General features: G+C 43.1%; 1 protein-coding gene across 2 annotated transcripts in view; it reads left to right on the top strand.

Moving 5' to 3' along the window:
- The window catches only part of pde8b (phosphodiesterase 8B), a 70,233-nt gene that overhangs the window by 429 nt on the left and 51,065 nt on the right, over nt 1–18,739 (top strand). Inside the window, exons 1-2 of one of the 2 annotated variants that reach the window (XM_076979330.1) lie at nt 989–1,825; nt 16,476–16,532. In XM_076979330.1, coding sequence (XP_076835445.1) covers nt 1,544–1,825; nt 16,476–16,532 — 339 coding nt within the window. In that variant the 5' untranslated portion in view covers nt 989–1,543. Of the gene's footprint in view, nt 1–988; nt 1,826–16,475; nt 16,533–18,739 lie in introns of those variants that run through there. The other variant, XM_076979331.1, reaches the window with a different exon arrangement.

Below are 18,739 nucleotides of genomic sequence, written 5' to 3'. Positions count from 1 at the left end.
AAGTGTCCCATGTTATGAAACGGGAATCCTTCAATACTAGAGTAACTCTGTTACACTCTTTATATATTGTAGTTGTGATAAATGTACTAATTTTATTTGGAATGATGGCCTGGCCTTAAAATATTACCTGTTTTGGATCGAGCCCGTTATTCGTCCGGGAGGATCTGCGCCCCTCACCTGATAAATGCTTAAATAAACACTCACCCACTGACCGGTTAACTGTGTGTGTGTCGATGGGGAAAGTTAACAGGTCATTAATATATATATATATATATATATATATATATATATATATATATATATATATATATATATATATTTGTGTGTGTGTGTGTGTCTAAATATATAGGCTTATAGGCTGGTGTATGTTTTGGTGGAGTATAATGCAGTGCAGACCACTGTTACTGACAGCTACAGCATAATTCATCTAAAAGGAACTGGCGTTTCCCACATTCTCCGCCAGGGGGCAGTAACGGACGTGTGTTTAAATGGGCGCCTCAGGTCGTGCCGTGGTGGTCAGGGCTGGTTTAATATCACACTTTACTAGTGTCATGTAGCCAGAATGAACAGTCCTTGGAAAACACGAGGCGAATGTGTCGGTCAAGGCCAAAGAAGATGTTTGACGGTTCATCAAGTGTTTGTCTCAGGAAAGCCCCTACCGAATATCCCCATTAAAGTGCCCTGTGTTTGTGGCGTTATGGATTTAAATGGGTTAATGTTGTGAGGACTCAAGGAGTATGTATACAAAAATACAAAAATATTGATTTCCGGCGTAAAAAACTTGGCGTGTGTGTTTGGTGTGAAGCCCAGCGCACCTGCAGGCAGGTGTTTCACACATCTTATCAGGCTTTTGTGCATAGATTGAAAATCTGTAGCAAGGATGTTTTATATTCATAATACCAACAAAAAACATTTTTGAGACTAAAACATTCAAGTATCTAGAAGAGGTTAGACCTGCTGCTTACCTGACGGGATTAATCTGAGAAGGTTGTGAGTGTACTGGAACACCTGTAGAGAATAATGTTCATTATGAAATATTTGGAAATGTGTTTTTATATTTATTATTCCTCTAAAATGGTCTACATTTATCTGCGCCATATTTCTGTAGGGGATTCACTGTGTATGCTGAACCATCTGTTAACTTGACATTTTTAAATCCCGTGAGGTAATGTAATCGGAACCGTGTACGAATCCCGTTTAACACACACACACACACACACACACACACACACTGCGTTGAGCGATGCTGTTTGAAAAAGGAGCCGTTCACGTGTCCTGAGAGCTCATTACAGCCTCCGTGTGTCTGCTGCTGGTGTCGGACGGACTGTGGACCGGACCGTCTGATGTGTGTTTGGACCGAGCAGAACCGGCCGTCCCTACACCGTCCAGACCGCGATACCCTTATGACCGGATGGTTACGACGCCGTCGGACCGGATTTGCGGCGTGGACGCGCGTCTGCTGCATGTGAGATAGGACTGCAGAAGATATGGACCTGGAGGAAACTCCATCATCTCTAGTTCGGGTTTGCGCATCGCGGGCACCATGGGCTGCGCTCCCAGCATCCACGTCTCCCAGAGCGGCGTGATCTACTGCCGCGACTCGGACGAGTCCAACTCGCCGCACCAGACCACCACCATCTCCCAGGGCACCGCCACCACCCTGCACGGCCTCTTCATCAAGACGGACGCGGCGGACACCATCCCCTCCGTCATCGCCTACCAGAGCAGGCACACGCGGAACCACTCGGACCGGGACCGGGGGCGAAACAGCGGCGGACACGTCCGCGTCGAAGCCGAGACCCAAACCAGTCACACCAGCGTCAAGGTTGGTGCCGAGCGCGGCCACCGCGATGTCTTTGGTTTCTTATTGATTCTCGTTTCTCGTTGGGTCTGACCACCGCCAGTTTGTAGTATCTGGGTCTGGAAGCCTTTATGAAAATGATGACCCGTATATTTCAAATACGACCCGACTCTACCTGTGGTTGTGTGCTGGTTATTTAGTCATCATTATGCTTTTAGTTAGGTTATGTGTTTTTAAAACCCTGCTGACATGTTTCAATAAATGGAGCAGGCCCAGTATTGTTAGTTTATGGTGACCACAATAATGATAATAATTCTATTTTGTTCAAAATTGCAGTCGGAAAGCAGGGCTCAAACATGGTGATATAAACTCAGACTAGGTCAGTTTCCGTGTGATGCCCATATGCTGTGCACTTTGGTGGGCATGGCGGTGAAGTGCCCACGTGCTGTGAGGAGGTATGGGGAGAAATCTACTGTCAAACCCCTTCCCTGTGTCTCATCTGTCAAAGCTCTGTAGCTACCGCAAACTTTGACACAAAAACTGTGTGCCAGGCCTCTGGCGAACCCCCCCCCCCCCCCTCCCTATCTGAATGAATCACGCCTCTCTCTGCTTGTCTGTGTTATCAATGCTTGAATGTGCAGTGGGGATTTTGTGCGTCGTATCTTTTTGTCTCCTCCTCGTGTTAGTTTATCTCTCTCTGGTTTTGCCCCCAAACTGTAAATGGCGGCAAATCTCTTGATGCTGCGGCCACTCTGGGATCTCTGTGCTTTACACCGTGACCCCGGGGGAGCTGAATTACCCACTCGTGGGATCAATAAAGATTATTCAATTAAATTCAAGTAACAGTAATGCCTAATAATAGTTGTTATTAGTATAATGGCTTAAGTTATTTGGAAATAATAAATCATTTATAAATATATGCCTTCATCACCTGAATATTGGTGTCTCTGGTTCTTTCTTTATGTTGTATTATTATTCTTTGTAGACTATAAGAAGCGTCTGCCCGTCAGGGGGTCAGGCCCTGTGGGTGAGGGGCCCTGAGTCTGTCCCATGTCCCTCTCATTGCTCTGGGTTAAAGCCTGTTTTTCTATCAACATCATGAGCTGTGTGTGTGTGTGTGTGTGTGTGTGTGTGTGTCCCTCTCTGTTTACCCCTCTGGCTTAGGGCTCTGCAGGGTGTGAACAATCACATGCAAAAAGGATGATGAGAGTCAGACTGTCCCAACACACACACACACACACACAAACAAATACGCAGCGAATTTACTGTGTGTTGTGGCAGGAGCTCGGGCTCGATCGATCATCTCAGAACATGGCGTATATAATGAGCTTGAGAATCACTGTAAGCTCTGAGCTGAACTTGGCCTACACAGGCCATCATGCGTTTGCAGCCTGGCCAGCAGGTTTGAACCCTGGCACAATCACCCCAGTGGCGAGGGAGCCCACAAGGGCCAAACAGACCGAGCCGAACGTGGAGCCTGCACCATGGGCTCCACACTGGCCTTAAGTCCCTCCGGTTGTGCTGAGATGCTTTACAGCAACATTATGGTATTCTTTTGCGATCCCCTGTCCCGACGCCCCGAGAGACGAGCGCGTGGCGGTGTTTTCTGTTTACTCCCTGAGAGCACAGAGCAGTTTGAGAGGGTTTTTTGAAGCGTTTATGACAAAAAAAAACAACATGTACAGCAAACCATGCTAGCAGAGGTGAGAGATGCCAGTGACATGAAGGGCCATGACCCCTGGCCCTGTGCCTCTGGTTTCCATGGCAATGGCACTGTGCTTCGGAGGGGGGGGTGATGCAGGGGAACGTGTGAATCTTCGAGAGGGAGGGAGGGAGGGACGGGTACAGGAACCAGACGCGTGCACACGCCTCCTACAGGTTGCCGTGGGTGATGGGTGTTGGATGGTGCCGCTGTAGGAGAGACTTTAAATATATTTAAACGTTAAACGTTGATAAATAAAGCCACAGTGCCGCACGGGGGCCGTGTGCCGGCGCTGAACAAAGGTCAAAGGTTGCCCGTTAGCAACTGTATTGTCGATGATGCTTCTACATGTACAAAATGACCTTGCACTACAGAGAGAACATTCACACTGTTCTCTGCAGCCTGAGTGTGTGTGAGAGAGAGAGGGAGAGAGAGAGAGTGAGTGAAAATTGAACTGTGTAATAAGGACGAAACATCGGCACCTGTATTGGTTGCTATGGTTTCCAGGTGTGTGTGATTATGTCTCTGCTATATTGATTCTTTGTCGCATGTTCACACGTGGTTGTGTGTTCCTGGTTTGTGTGTGTGTGTGTGTGTGTGTGTGTGTGTGTTTGTAAGGGTGTGTACGTTTCCCATTAGCCTACGCCTGCAGTTTCTCACAAGCACTTGGTCTGGAACTGCGGACCATCTGTGATCATGACGTTGGACCTATCAAACCACACACACACACACACAGATGAAATAACATTTTTTTGTGAAATTGTGAGGCCTCTATATATATATCACTCTCTGTCACTCTCACTCACTCTCTCACTCTGGCAGAAATATTAGTAGAAATCCAGCACTCTTGATCAGTTAGCTCTACCTTTAATTAGTTTGGGTGGTGTAAGAGAGAAAGCTGTGTGTGTGTGTGTGTGTGTGTGTGTGTGTGTGTGTGTGTGTGTGTGTGTGTGTGTGTGTGTGTGTGTGTGTGTGTGATTCTGCCACTGAGGTGATTGTAGATACGGTGTACGTCTGTCTGTAAATGCTGATGCTCTCTGCCGACGTCACCACCATGTCTCCACCGCGGGTGGACACGGACGTGGCTCTATGGAAGTGCAGTCAGGAGCCTGTGTTGACTGAGTGGGAGCAGGAACGCTGGACTGGTCTTTGGAGTAGGAATAGTTCTATAGTTCTGGAATAGTTCTATAGTTCTGGAATAGTACTATAGTTCTGGAATAGTACTATAGTTCTGGAATAGTACTATAGTTCTGGAATAGTTCTATAGTTCTGGTATAGTTCTATAGTTCTGGAATAGGTATATTGTTCTGGTATAGTATTATAGTTTTGGAATAGTTCTATAGTTTTGGAATAGTTCTATAGTTTTGCAATAGTTCTATAGTTTTGCAATAGTTCTATAGTTTTGCAATAGTTCTATAGTTTTGCAATAGTTCTATAGTTTTGCAATAGTTCTATAGTTTTGCAATAGTTCTATAGTTTTGCAATAGTTCTATAGTTCTGGAATAGGTCTATAGTTCTGGTATAGTTCTATAGTTCTGGTATAGTACTATAGTTCTGGTATAGTTCTATAGTTCTGGTATAGTTCTATAGTTCTGGTATAGTTCTATAGTTCTGGTATCATTTTGGTATAGTTCTAAAGTTCTGGTATAGTTCTGAGAACCAAAAGATTATGTATAATATGCATGTACAATATGTGTTGGCCTCATTCTTATAATTCACATAAACATCCATTGTGTGTACGTGCATGTGTGCTGCACTTAGCTTGTGTGTGTGTGTGTGTGTGTGTGGTAGTGTTTAAGTGTCTGTGTCGTGACAAGAGAGAGGAAGTCCTCTACTGTTGTTGCCAAGGTTTCTGACATTAGTGGCTATCTGTTCCATGCTGACCTTTGACCTCTGAACCCACTGAACCAGACGTTTTTCAGGCTAATGTGATACACACTCCATAAGTAGCATAAACGCTGGAAGGCCTGTATTCCTACATATCTGCAGTAGATGAAACCCAGGAAGACACCTCACTCTACCCAGATAGTATTTCACATAGTCTACCTGATTTAGGGAAGCTGGTCATTATCGAGCCCTTTTATGAGCTGAAATGTACAAGAGATGAGAAAACCCTAAAGTGTGTACCACAAAGTAAGATGAAGACTTGGACTGAACACCATTCTGTTGAAGTGTTACAGGTCAGTGATCTGAGTGACTCCTGAGATGATGGGTTACAGTGTATCTGTAATGAGTGATGGGTTACGGTGTATCTGTAATGAGTGTTGTGGTGTATCTGTAATGAGTGTTGTGGTGTATCTGTAATGAGTGATGTGGTGTATCTGTAATGAGTGATGGGTTACGGTGTATCTGTAATGAGTGTTGTGGTGTATCTGTAATGAGTGATGGGTTACGGTGTATCTGTAATGATTGTTGTGGAGTATCTGTAATGAGTGATGGGTTATGGTGTATCTGTAATGAGTGTTGTGATTTATCTGTAATGAGTGTTGTGGTGTATCTAGGGGTGCACGATATGACGATATAAAATCGTGAATGGCGATAACGAGTGGAGAATCGCAGGCGATCTACCAAATTAGAGAAATCGTATAGATCGCCTTTGCCAATCAGTGCAATGACTTTTTTATGATGGTTCCCACCCATGCGTCAGACGTAGGGCGTATGACTGACCAATCACAGCGAACTGTGTGTCTTCCACGCCTACATGTTGTGTTTGTAAAAGCTAAAAACTGCGTGGACAACGACGGCTGAAAGCCAAACCGAGGAGCTGGTAAAGAAGAGGAAATCCACCTCTGTAATCTGGAATTGATTCGGATTTTCTTCCACTGACCAAGACCAAACTACAGCGATATGTAAAGTGTGCAAAGAACACGTGAAAACGTCCGATGCCAGTACAACAAATTTATTAAATCACTTGAGACGTAGACATCCCAAGTAATATGCCGAAAGTGAAACAATGCGGGCAGCGGGGGCAGCCGTCACAAGTGACCATAGCGCGCGACTCCGCCACACCTCGCGCGAACGATATGTGGTAGTATAAAGAAACATCCCTCAAAAACAGGGGAAGGAACATTTAACTGGTGGATAGTTAAAGTAAATACAGAAATCTGGAGCGCAGAAAAGAAAGGAAAAACATTTACCTGACGAATTTTAAAGTTGCTTTGTGTTTCAGGTTTGAAAAGTGCTGGAATTTAGGCTAAAGTACTTGAAAATGGTTGAAATTGTAACTACTTCGTTTCACACCAAATATCAGTCTGATTGAACAGTTCTCTTTACGTTAACAAATACGAGCCTCTTGTAATTCCCGCACGAAACATGAGAGAACGTGAAGACGTGAAGATTGTTCGTTTTGAAAATAAACCACCATTAAATAATGTGATAAAAAAAGCGAATTATATCGAATCATTTCGACTATATGTATAAATATTTAACTTTAAGTTTAAAGTGCTGGGAAATATTTAGTGCAATAGTGCACTTTAACAGTGTAAGGAACTGCGTGACGCAGAGCAGGGAGGCGGACACAAACGCTAAGGAGAGCGAGATTTATTGAATGGACAGAGTCGTAATACTGGGCAGGGGTCATAACAGGTAGGCAGTCCGAACATGAAATATAAACGGGCATGGTGGCACAAAGAACAAAACAAGGCAGGGGAAACAAAGACTAGGCTGAACGGCACTTACGACGAAAGAGAAAGAGAAGACGAAACAGAAACAGTTAAATCTACTAGAGCACGAACGAGGCAAGAGAATAAACAGGTAAGTAGCACAAAATAACCGATACCGACATATGAGACACGGGGACTATAAATATATTGAACTAGACTAGAAACGGGCAGGGTTGCCAGGTCCTACAAAAATATCCCGCACAAAGTCAGTGTAAAACCCGCCCTTCACCAGCCTAAACTAGCCCAAAGTAGTTGACGAGGGGGGGGGGGGGAGTGTTTAAAATGGAGACAAATTAAGTATTATATCGCGATCTATTCTTTGTGTTGACTTGTAACCCCCGTGGTGGCCCAACTCAAAAGTAGCCCAAAGAACCCCAGAATTTTTTTTCCCGCGGCTGGATTTTCAAACAAGCCCAATTTGCTGTGAAAACCGCAAACCTGGCAACTATGGAAACAGGTGAAGACAATAACGACATGGGCGTGGCAGACGTGGGGAAACCATAGAAACACACAACAAGGCAGGCTCAAGGAGCAGGGAACAAAATGAAATGAAATGTGCCATATTTTGTCAATTGTGATTTTTACACCCCAATCGAAATTTGTCCTCCGCTTTTAACCCATCTGTGCAGTCAGAACATACACACACACTAGTGGTTACTAGGGGGCTGTGGATCACACGTGCCCAGAGCGGTGGGCAGCCCTAGCCATGGCGCCCGGGGAGCAGCTGGGGTTCGGTGCCTTGCTCAAGGGCACCTCAGTTATGGCCTGTCTGGGAATCGAACCCACGACCCTCCGGTCACAAGACCAGTTCCCTAACCGCCAGGCCGTGACTGCCCCACAGTCACGAGGAACAGGGAAACCGGAGTGACAGCTAGGAGAGGGGGGCGTAGCCCTACGTGACACAGTGTCACGTGTGTTGTTTACATTTTTTGTTTACAATGTTTGCACATGGAAAATTGCAATATCATTCATTTAAATCTACTTAAAAAGAAAGCTTTGTAGCCCCATTTTTTTTGTTTTTTTTTTTTGAATGGAAGATCGTGATAAAAAATCGAAATCGTGATTTTATGAAAAAAATCGTGATACAATTTTTTCCCCCATATCGCCCACCCCTAGGTGTATCTATAATGAGTCTTGTTGTGATGTCTCTGTAATGAGTGATGGGTTACGGTGTATCTGTAATGAGTGTTGGGTTACGGTATATATGTAACGACTGATGTGTATCTGTAATGAGTGTTGTGGTGTATCTATAATGAGTCTTGTTGTGGTGTGTCTGTAATGAGTGATTGGTTACGTTGTATATGTAATGAGTGTTGTGGTGTATCTATAATGAGTGATGGGTTACGGTGTATATGTAATGAGTGTTGTTATGTATCTGTAATGAGTGATGGGTTACGGTGTATATGTAATGAGTGTTGTGGTGTATCTGTAATGGGTCTTGTTGTGATGTATCTGTAATGAGTGATGGGTTACGGTGTATCTGTAATGAGTGTTGTGGTGTATCTGTAATGAGTGATGGGTTACGGTGTATATGTAATGAGTGTTGTGGTGTATCTGTAATGAGTGTTGTGATGTATCTGTAATGAGTGATGGGTTACGGTGTATCTGTAATGTGTTGTGGTGTATCAATAATGAGTGATGGGTTACGGTGTATATGTAATGAGTGTTGTTATGTATCTGTAATGAGTGATGGGTTACGGTGTATATGTAATGAGTGTTGTGGTGTATCTGTAATGGGTGATGGGTTACGGTGTATCTGTAATGAGTGTTGTGATGTATCTGTAATGAGTGTTGTGGTGTATCTGTAATGAGTGTTGTGATGTATCTGTAATGAGTGATGGGTTACGGTGTATATGTAATGAGTGTTGTGGTGTATCTGTAATGGGTGATGGGTTACGGTGTATCTGTAATGAGTGTTGTGCTGTATCTGTAATGAGTTATGGGTTATGGTGTATATGTAATGAGTGCTATTGTGGTGTATATATAAATATATAAATTATTTTATATTAATATTATAACATTTTCTAACAATTTTCCTCCATATTGAAAAACTGTCTCAATGGATTTTTTGTGATGTTTGGTGTTGTTTTAATCATACACAGAACTAAATGGCTGCACAGAAGTACAGAAAATCTATTAGAACCGCACTGTACTGATAATATAGTCCAAGCAAACATATGGGTCACCACGTCACCATGTTGTGCCTTTTCCAGTGTGTTTGTGTGTGTGTGTGTGAGGGCGCGTGTGTGTGCGTGCGTGTGTGTGCCCATATCAGTCTCTGCACCTCGGAACAGTCTATTTCTAGCACACACGCCAAGCCGATCTGCGCTAATACACAGCTCATTCTGCTGCCAGCCCATCTCATCTGGGAGGCTAAATTTAGCAGAGACTGATTTTATCATGCCCCCTGTGTCGTGTGAAGGGGTGGCTTTGTTTGATGTGTGTGCGCGTGTGCGTGTGTGTGTTAGCATGTGACTGAGCAATGACACACAGACAGTAAGCCATGAGCAGGAAGAGTGTGTGTTTAATCTCATTCTAGGGAGAATATGTACCCATAATGATAGGAAGACCTTTTTTCATGTTGTGTGGAAATTGTCTTGATTTCTTTAACATAAAATAGAGATCTTTATTCAAATTAATAGACCTGCAAGACCTGCATGCATGTATAAAGCTGTGCAATTCAAAATAAATGTAAGTAGGGAGAGAGAGACAGGGAGAGTTAGGGAGCAAGAGACAAGGACAGTTCAGGAGAGAGGGACAATGAGAGAGAGAGAGAGAGAGAGAGAGAGAGAGAGAGATGGGTTGGACTTTGAGTGGAATGTGCACATTTCTCCATGGTGGTCTATAGAACCCATAGTCTCCACACGTAGTGTGTATGTGGAGACCCATAGTCTCCACATAGTCCCATGTATCCACACGTATGTGAGTTACTTGATCAATTCTATGATATTTAAATGGCAGTTATTATTCAAGTGTGTGTCAGTGAAGTGGGTGTTTGCAGCATGTGCTATCCTGCGTTTTGACGCTTGGGGAAAGTCTCTTAGAATGGCCATCAATCTGAAGTATGGGAACTTATCATTCACAGGCCAAATATGACACTTGCTGATTTCATACAGCCAGTATTACACTACAATATAGAACTTTTTCAGTGTCACCAGAACCTGAAACTGAAGCCATTATTTCTTGAAAAAAAAGCCTGTGAAATTCAGTCAGGTATTCAAAAATTCAAGTTAAAATTCGGGTTCAGTTCGAAATTCAGGTTCTGGTCGAAATTCAGGTTTGGGTCGAAATTCCAGTTCTGGTTGAAATTCAGGTTTGGTTCGAAATTCCAGTTCGGGTTGAAATTCAGGTTCAGGGCTAATCGAACTGCATCTGTCCAATCACAAAACATCTCAGAGGTCATCGGGAGGCGCATTTTTCTGCCAAATTTCCTGTAAGGGTTCGGTCCCTCTGACATATAAGCAGCATGTAAGCAGTGGCCTCTGAGCCACCCAGAAATGGCACCTTGTGGCAGGTGCCACATAATCGTGGCACTTAGTGTGGCAAGTGCTACTTGACTGTGGCATCTGCGGACAGGCATCTAAAGATGTCTAAAGCATTACTTGTTAATGAAATGATTACCGACCATAATCTATGAAATTCTAAGTTGGAAGTATATAGATTATCATGGAAAAGCAGCCTTATTGAATATAAGCATGCCCTCCATACCCATCCTCATATATTTCGGCTTTAATAGAAAAACATAAAAAACAATTCAAGACTCCTACTTAAAACTGTACCTAGCCTAACTAGGAATCATGACCAAATTGAATCCCGAATCCCCAAGGAGTACAGCAGTAACAGTTTTATGAAGTTCTTTAATGATAAGATTGATAAAATTAGGGGGGGAAATGCATTCTGACATCTGTCTGGTCAGATTATATGATGCTCTGATTATCTTTTGGAGTTCTTTCCCCCAATTGGTCTTGAGGAGCTTATTTCATTGGTAAAATCTGCCAAACCCTCCACGTGCATACTACATGCTGTACCAACTCATCTATTCAAAATAATTACTGCACAGTAATGTAGAACCTTTGCTTACTATGATTAACTATTCTCTGAGCCTAGGCTACATCCCCAAATCATTTAAACTTGCAGTCATCAAGCCACTAATTATTAAACCTGGTCTTAATTCCCAGGAACTATCCAGCTATAGACCAATCTCTGTTCATTTCCAAAATTCTAGAGAAAGTGTACTTTCTTCACAACACTCTCCTTTCTTACAGACAGAACATGACCCAGACCTAGAGTTTCAGTCTGGATTTCAACCCCACCACAGCACTGAAACTGCGCCGACTAAAGTAGAAAATGATCTTTTAATATCAGAACATTCAGAATGTACAAATGGTGTCCCACAAGGATCTGTACTGGGCCCCATATTATTCTCATTGTATATGCTATCACTGGACACAATCATTCGTAGGCATGGTATTAGCTTCCATTGCTTCACAGATGATACTCTGTTGTATATATTTTCTAATCCAGATTATGTCAATACTACACCCAAAATTGAGAACTCCGTCTAGGACATTAAAAACCTGGTGGCATCTAATTTTTTTCTTCTAAATTTCAATAGGACTGAGGTGTTGCTTCTTGGACCCACAGCTGCTAGAAGGCCTTTCAGTAACACCCATTGATTCGGATCTTTCATTTGACATTCGACACTTTGCAATGTTACTAAGGCTGCCTTTTTCCATTTACGTAATATCTCCAAGTAGAGACATTTACTTCCCCTACCTGATGCAGAGAAGCTGGTCCATGCTTTTGTCTCGTCAAGATTGGACTACTGTAACGGTCTTCTAATTGGATGCTCTAAACAGTCCCTAAAGAAACTACAACTTGTACAGAATGCTGCAGCTAGAGTCCTAACTAGGGCTAGAAAATTTGACTATATTTGTCCTACTCTTTATGGCATTACACTAGCTTCCAGTTAAATATCGGCTTATAAGGTGTTATACGGTCTTGCTCCACAATATCTGAGTGACCTCATTGCATACTATAACCCATCTCGCCTTCTGCACTCCCAAAATTCAGGATTTCGCATAGATCCAAAAATTAGCAAGACTACAGCCAGAGGCAGAGCTTTCTCTGTTAAAGCCCCTGTAACGGTTGTGAACCAGAAGGCAGAGAAAGATCCATATGCAATTTAGAAAAGATCGTATCTTTTTAATAGAATGAGTCAAAACACAACAAACAGAGATCCCAAAGGGACAACCCAGAAGGGTGGAGGGCAGAAGCACAAAAAAGAGCAAGGCAAAAACGGAGAGACAAAATCCAGGCAGAGAGTCAAAAACCAGAAAGGACTAAGAGCGGCAGGCAGAGGATACAAAAGTGGCTAGGAGAACAGGGGAGAATGTCAAAATGCAGAGCAAGGATCAGTAACCAGAATATCAGACAGAGAATATACAGGAATAATGGCTTGGTATGCAATGCAAGGAGGTAATACTTCGCACTGGTGTGTTGTGAAAAGAGTTCTTAAGTAGGGTATGGTGAATTAACTAATTATAGTCAGGTGTGCTGATCAGTATTCCGGCGATGGCGCCCTCTGGCGATCCTGGGTGTGATCGGTATCTCTGACAGCCCCTCAGTTATGGAATAGCCTTCCAGCTCCAATCCGAGATTCTGACACAGTTCCAATCATTAAATCTAGACTTAAGACTCACATATTTAATCAAGCATTCAGTTAATATTCTACATGTGAAGGTGTAAAGCTCAGGGGTCCCCATGTGTTGTAAAAAGTGCCATATAAATAAATTGAAGTTTGACTTTGACCACTGTATATTCACGTACCCTCCTATAATCTAAAATCGACGTTATCGCCAAACAGTATTATGAACTTGTAATTTAGAGCTGGCTAGCTCTTTCACCCAACATAATTTACAAACAAAAGTTATGAACTATTTTCATTTCATCAAATGCAACAAATGGTAATTCGGGACTCGTCGGGATGATTTAAGCAAGTGGTCTTTAGATGCCTGTCATCAGGGGCAGGTGGCATTTCTGGACAGCAGATACAGTCAAGTAGCTCTGGCCACAAGGTGCCATTTCTAGGTGGCACAGAGGCCACTTTGTGCCACTTACATGCTGCTTACTTGAAAAACAGGGACCGAACCCTTACAGGAAATTTGGCAGAATGATGCGCCTCCCAATGACCTCTGAGATTTTTTGTGATTGGCTAGATGTAGTTCAATTAGCTCTGAGTTTGTTTGCTCTTCCTAAGTACCCCAAATGTTTTGCCGACCCAAATTTCGACCCGAACCTGAATTTTTACCTGAACCTGAATTTTTACTTGAATTTTTGGATACCTGACGGAATTTCCTGTAAGGGTGTGGTCCCTCTTTGACATATAAGCAGCACGAAAGTGGCCTCTGAGCCACCCAGAAATGGCACCTTGTGGCAGGTGCCACATAATCGTGGCACTTAGTGTGGCAAGTGCTACTTGACTGTGGCATCTGCTGTCCAAAAACGCCGTCTGCCTCTGCTGACAGGCATCTAAAGACGTCTAAAGCATTTCTTGTTAATGAAATGATTACCGACCATAATCTATGAAATTCTAAGTTGGAAGTATATATGTTTTCCCGACCTGAATTTTTACTTGAATTTTTGGATACCTGATGGAATTTCACAGGCTTTTTTTCCCAAGAAATAATGGTTTCAGTTTCAGGTTCTCGCGACATTAAAAAAAGCTCCACAAATGTACCCAATGAAATATCATTAACATTTTTATACACCAAAGATATTCAAAGCAGAATTTTCATTGCTCATACATTCATGTTTTGACTTGTTCTTCATCAGAGCCATAAACCATTTACAGTAAAGGCTGTAATATCATTCATGTAATATCCTATTAATCATTCTGAAATTTGACATGAAATGAGATATACTTGATATCTTCCACAATACTCACATGAAATCTCAAATACATCAGCTGAACAGTATCAACAACAGATGCCACATTCACATTGCAAAGATGAATAGACTGGAATCTGATTTAGTTCTTGCCTTAATGGCTACATTAACGTAGCAGGTAAAAGTACATAATATATGACCTCATAAAAATTGACGCAAAGTAGCTGCCATGACTCCACAGAGACGCCTCGTTAAAATCTTGGCCCTCTTTCACCTGCTCACTCTCGTGGTAATATTTTTAGAAATGTCCTGCAGGCCTACAGTACAGATGAGCACATGAGCATCTTCAGGCTAGGAGCTGTTTTTGTTGACTCCACTCTGATTGTTGACCTCTAAGCATGCCTCCAAGCTTTGTTCAGAAAATCAGATTACGGGAGTACAGCATAAAATCCGAGCATGTTTTTAGTGGATCAGTTTCATTGAGAGTCCACATTAGAATGGGCAACTCGAGTGGTTTGAGCAACTCTGAATGAGGCATGGCCATTGGTGCTTGACTAGCTGTAGCCAGTATTTTAAAATCTGACAACCTTGTGGTTGTGCAACAGCGTCAAGAACTGTCGGAATGGCGAGACTGAGGAAGAACCTCTTGCAAAAGGGAATGTAAACAACAACTCAAAGAAAAGGGTCAGAGGAGGATGTGAAGGATCGTGCTGACGAGCAGGGGTGCAGTCAAAACTTCAGCAGAGTACAACGCTGGTGCTCAGATAAACACATCGGAACGCATGACTCATCATTCCCCAGCACAGACTCCAGTAGGCAAAAGCGTGCCGATCAGAACACTGACCATTGGAAGAGCATCGCCTTGATAGATGAATCCAAATTCCTGTTGTACCAGACTGATGGGAAGGTCAGAATTCAGTGAAAGCAGCATGAATTGATGAGTTATTCTTCTTAGGTGTCAGCAGTTCAGGCTAGTGGACATGGAGTAATGGTGAATGTTTTCTTGACACACCCTGGGTTCTCTGGTCCCAGTAGGGACAGTAGGGCTCACCAAAGCACCAGGCCACAAGGGTCATGATGTCATAAAATCACAGACTGGTTTCATGAATATGTCATGGTGTTTTCCATGTTTTCCTGACCTTCATACTACCCCAGATCGTATAGGGCATCTCTGGGACGAGGTAGAATGGACTGTCAGTACTTGCGTCTAATTTACAGCAACTTTGAGAAGCTGTCCTGTCCACAGGGGACAAGATTCCTGCAGAACGATTCCAACACCTAGCAGGATTTATGCCATAACAAATTGCTGTGGCTCAGAAGGCCAAAGGAGGTCCAGTGCCCTATTAATGATTTTGCTCCATTCTGCATACTGTTATATTACTATAACAGAAACCATTTCTAAAATGGATGCCTCAGTTACCATAAGTAACATTGGAACGGTTTAAATGAATTGGATTAGAATAATTAAAAAGGTTTTTTTTTTTTTTCTACCCCTTCGTTAATTCTTGTTTTTTCTTCAAATGCATTTACAGTCCTCTTCAGGGCAGCATTAGCATGAGTTCAGTCCATGAGGACATGGAGCAGTGTGTATATTCACGCAGAGAGAAGGAGAGTGGAGAACAGGCAGGGCTGCTGCCAGGAGCCTGGCGTTACAGCCTCGTGCTTCAGAACGCCGTGTTTCAGCCGTGTGAATGCCAGCTCAGCGCCTCCCTGATATTTTTTCGTTTTCTCCTACATAACGTCTGGTGCTGGTGTTGCCTTGGAGTTGTTCACCACAAACAAGCAAGCAAACAAACAAACAAACACATATGGACCTTTCTAAAGCCTTTCTGTCTGTTTGTGTGGGCGTCTCTGGGAGGGAGGGGAGTTGAAAATGCTTGTGCTGTATCTGTCATGTGGTTTGGTTGAGGAGGTTAGAGAGAGAGAGAGAGAGAGAGAGAGTGTCGTCTGTTTGATCAGATTATGCTGAGGGATAAGTGGTGATGACAGGGACAGGTAAGAAGGAGCCAATCTGTTCGGCATCAAAGCTGCACTCTCACAGGAGTTACATGTGCTTTTTAAACTGCCCTCAGTATTAGGACAACCTGCTTTCTTGGCTAAGAAACACAGCTTATATTTGAAACGATTAAACAAAGTTCCTCCGATGCTGAGGCATGTCTGCTAATTGGCCTGGTGGAAGGGCAAATCCGAGCCAACGTGGCGTCCCTCGTGAAGGTGGTATTTGAATGCTGTCTGAAGTGGACTTGTTTGAGGGTCGGTGTCAGGGAGGATGGTGGGATTATTCTGACATCGACTCAGCAGAATACAACTGGCAAACAGCAAGAATGGTAAAAGGAGATTAAACAGATTAAAGTATCTTTATCAGTTTCTCTGATCCCCTCTTTATCTTTCTAACTCCTTTCTCATTCTCTCTCTGTCTCAGGTATCGTCTACTGAAGAATGTATCGGGCCGATGCGTCTCACACAGGAACCCACACAGGTAGAGCTCCTCCACCCTCCGCATTACATTAGAACTGTTCCTGCCTTACTCATGACCGTCCCACTGGGAGAAATGTCTACATGTGCACGTACGAGAGCATCTGGCTGGTGGCTGAGTACTTGTGTCAGTCCATGCGAAGCGTGAATGTGTGTGGGTCTGCAAGTCAGGGCAGTATGCTGAATGACATGAAAGTTTGCAAAGTTAATATTTAGGCATATTTGAATTCTGTTTAGTTGGAATTACCCAGCTGCCCCTGCTGTAGGTGTTCAATATTACATTAGGCATTTTGTCATCAGGGTCATTCTATTTCTTGATTTGGGTTTAAAAGAGCTCACTAATTCTGCAGAAAATTGAGTACCTGCATTTAATGAGTCGAAACCTGGTAACAAACGCCCACACTGGATCCACAGGATGGACATGGTCTGCAACAATACTCTTGTAGGCTTTAAATCATGCTCAGTTAGTATTAAGGGGCCCAAAGTGTGCCAAGAAAATCTCCCCAACACCATTACACCACCAGCAGCAACCTGAAGTGCTATTAAAAGGCTGGATTGATCCATGCTTTCATGGTGTGGACTCTTCTCCTGCTGTAGCTCACCTGCCTCAAAGTTCATGTGTGATAAGACGTGCTCTTCTGCATACCTCAGATGTAACAAGTAATGAGGAGTTAGTGTGGGCTTTTTATCATCTCAAACTAGTCTGACCATTCTCCCCTTGACCTCTGGAATGGACAAAGGCATTTTCACCCAGAGAACTGCCGCTCACTGGAAGATTTCCTCTTCTTGTACCTTTCTCTCTAAACCATATACATGGTTATGCATGAAAATCCCAGTACAGCAGAAGTTTCTGGAATATTCAGATCTGCCCATCTAGCACCAAACCTTCATAAAAACTTAAATCACCTTTCTTCCCCAAACTCTAGTAGGATGTCTTGACCACGTCTGCATAACTAAATGCAGTGAGCTGCTTGATTAGCAGATTAGATATTTGCATGAATGAGCGGTTGAACAGGTGTACCTAGTAATGAGGCTTGTGAGGGAGCGTGTGAGTGTGAGAGTGAGTGCAATCACTCACAAGTGCGACTTGTGTATATGTAGACATGGAGCTGTGAGACACTTGGCTATGTTTTGCTCAGCTACACATTGGGCTGGATTAGAGTGAACTGGATTATTTGATACAATGTAGCTGATCTGGTCAAATCTCAAATTTTAAAGTCCCTGAAAAATTAACATAGCATTTAATTTCATTTTTTCAAATGTGATATGATATTGCACAAGAGAAGTTGGTATGAATGGAGATATTAACAAATATATTTAAATATTCAGTGTTATTCTGGTGAGCAGCAGATCTGGTAGATATCCATGGGCACCAAGCATGACTACAATTTATCTGCCCTAGGATTACAGAATCTGTGCTGTGTATGTTCATCTTCAAGATTGGAATATCCAAGCTAATGTTTGTATGTACTGAATAGTGGTCTGATCTATTGCATCTGTGTTTGATGTGTGTATGTGTGTGCTGTGTGTAAATGGGTGATGTCGATTAAAAATGAATCCATGATATTCCAGTGTTTCCCCTTGTCCAGTCCAGAGCACCTGGATCTCTATACATTTTTGTGTTTCTCTAATCTCACACAGAGATTACAGTGTATTGAAATATACGTTGGGATAATAATGCTGTAGAGTCTGAGGTGCTAGGCTTCTGGAGAGATCTTCCAATGCTGTCCCTGGCAGGACTCCTAGATTATCTCTGGGATTGAGACAGATTATTCTGAGATTGAGTGTGTATGTGGAGTGGAATGGCATCACATGGTGTTATGTGTAAGTCAAGTTGCATAAATGTACTAAGGAGTTGCAATACCTCTTACTGCCACCGGCCCACAGAGAATTGTGCAGAGTCAGAGGTCTCCAGCACTGAGAATCCCTTCCTTACAGTGGCAGAGGAAACCCATCACGCTGCAAAAGAAAAACGCACTGCACATAAACACAGTAAATTCATCAAAATTACAACACATGCGCAGGGTTGCCAACCTTTCTAAGATCGCTTGGAGTGAGATTTGAATCTGGAGGTGGTGGCGAGTGTAAATTGATGACCGGGGGGGAATCATAGATATAGATCAGAGGTAAATAAAGTTTTTTATCGGCGTGAGAAATCGGAAGTGTGGCGTGAGAGCGTGTGAAGACGGTCAAATGCGTGTGTCTCACGCT

This window comes from Brachyhypopomus gauderio, chromosome 18, assembly GCF_052324685.1.
Source record: "Brachyhypopomus gauderio isolate BG-103 chromosome 18, BGAUD_0.2, whole genome shotgun sequence".
Lineage (NCBI taxonomy): Eukaryota > Metazoa > Chordata > Actinopteri > Gymnotiformes > Hypopomidae > Brachyhypopomus > Brachyhypopomus gauderio.
The sequence above is the reverse complement of the archived record's forward strand: the minus strand, read 5'-3'. Positions and strand labels throughout refer to the sequence as shown.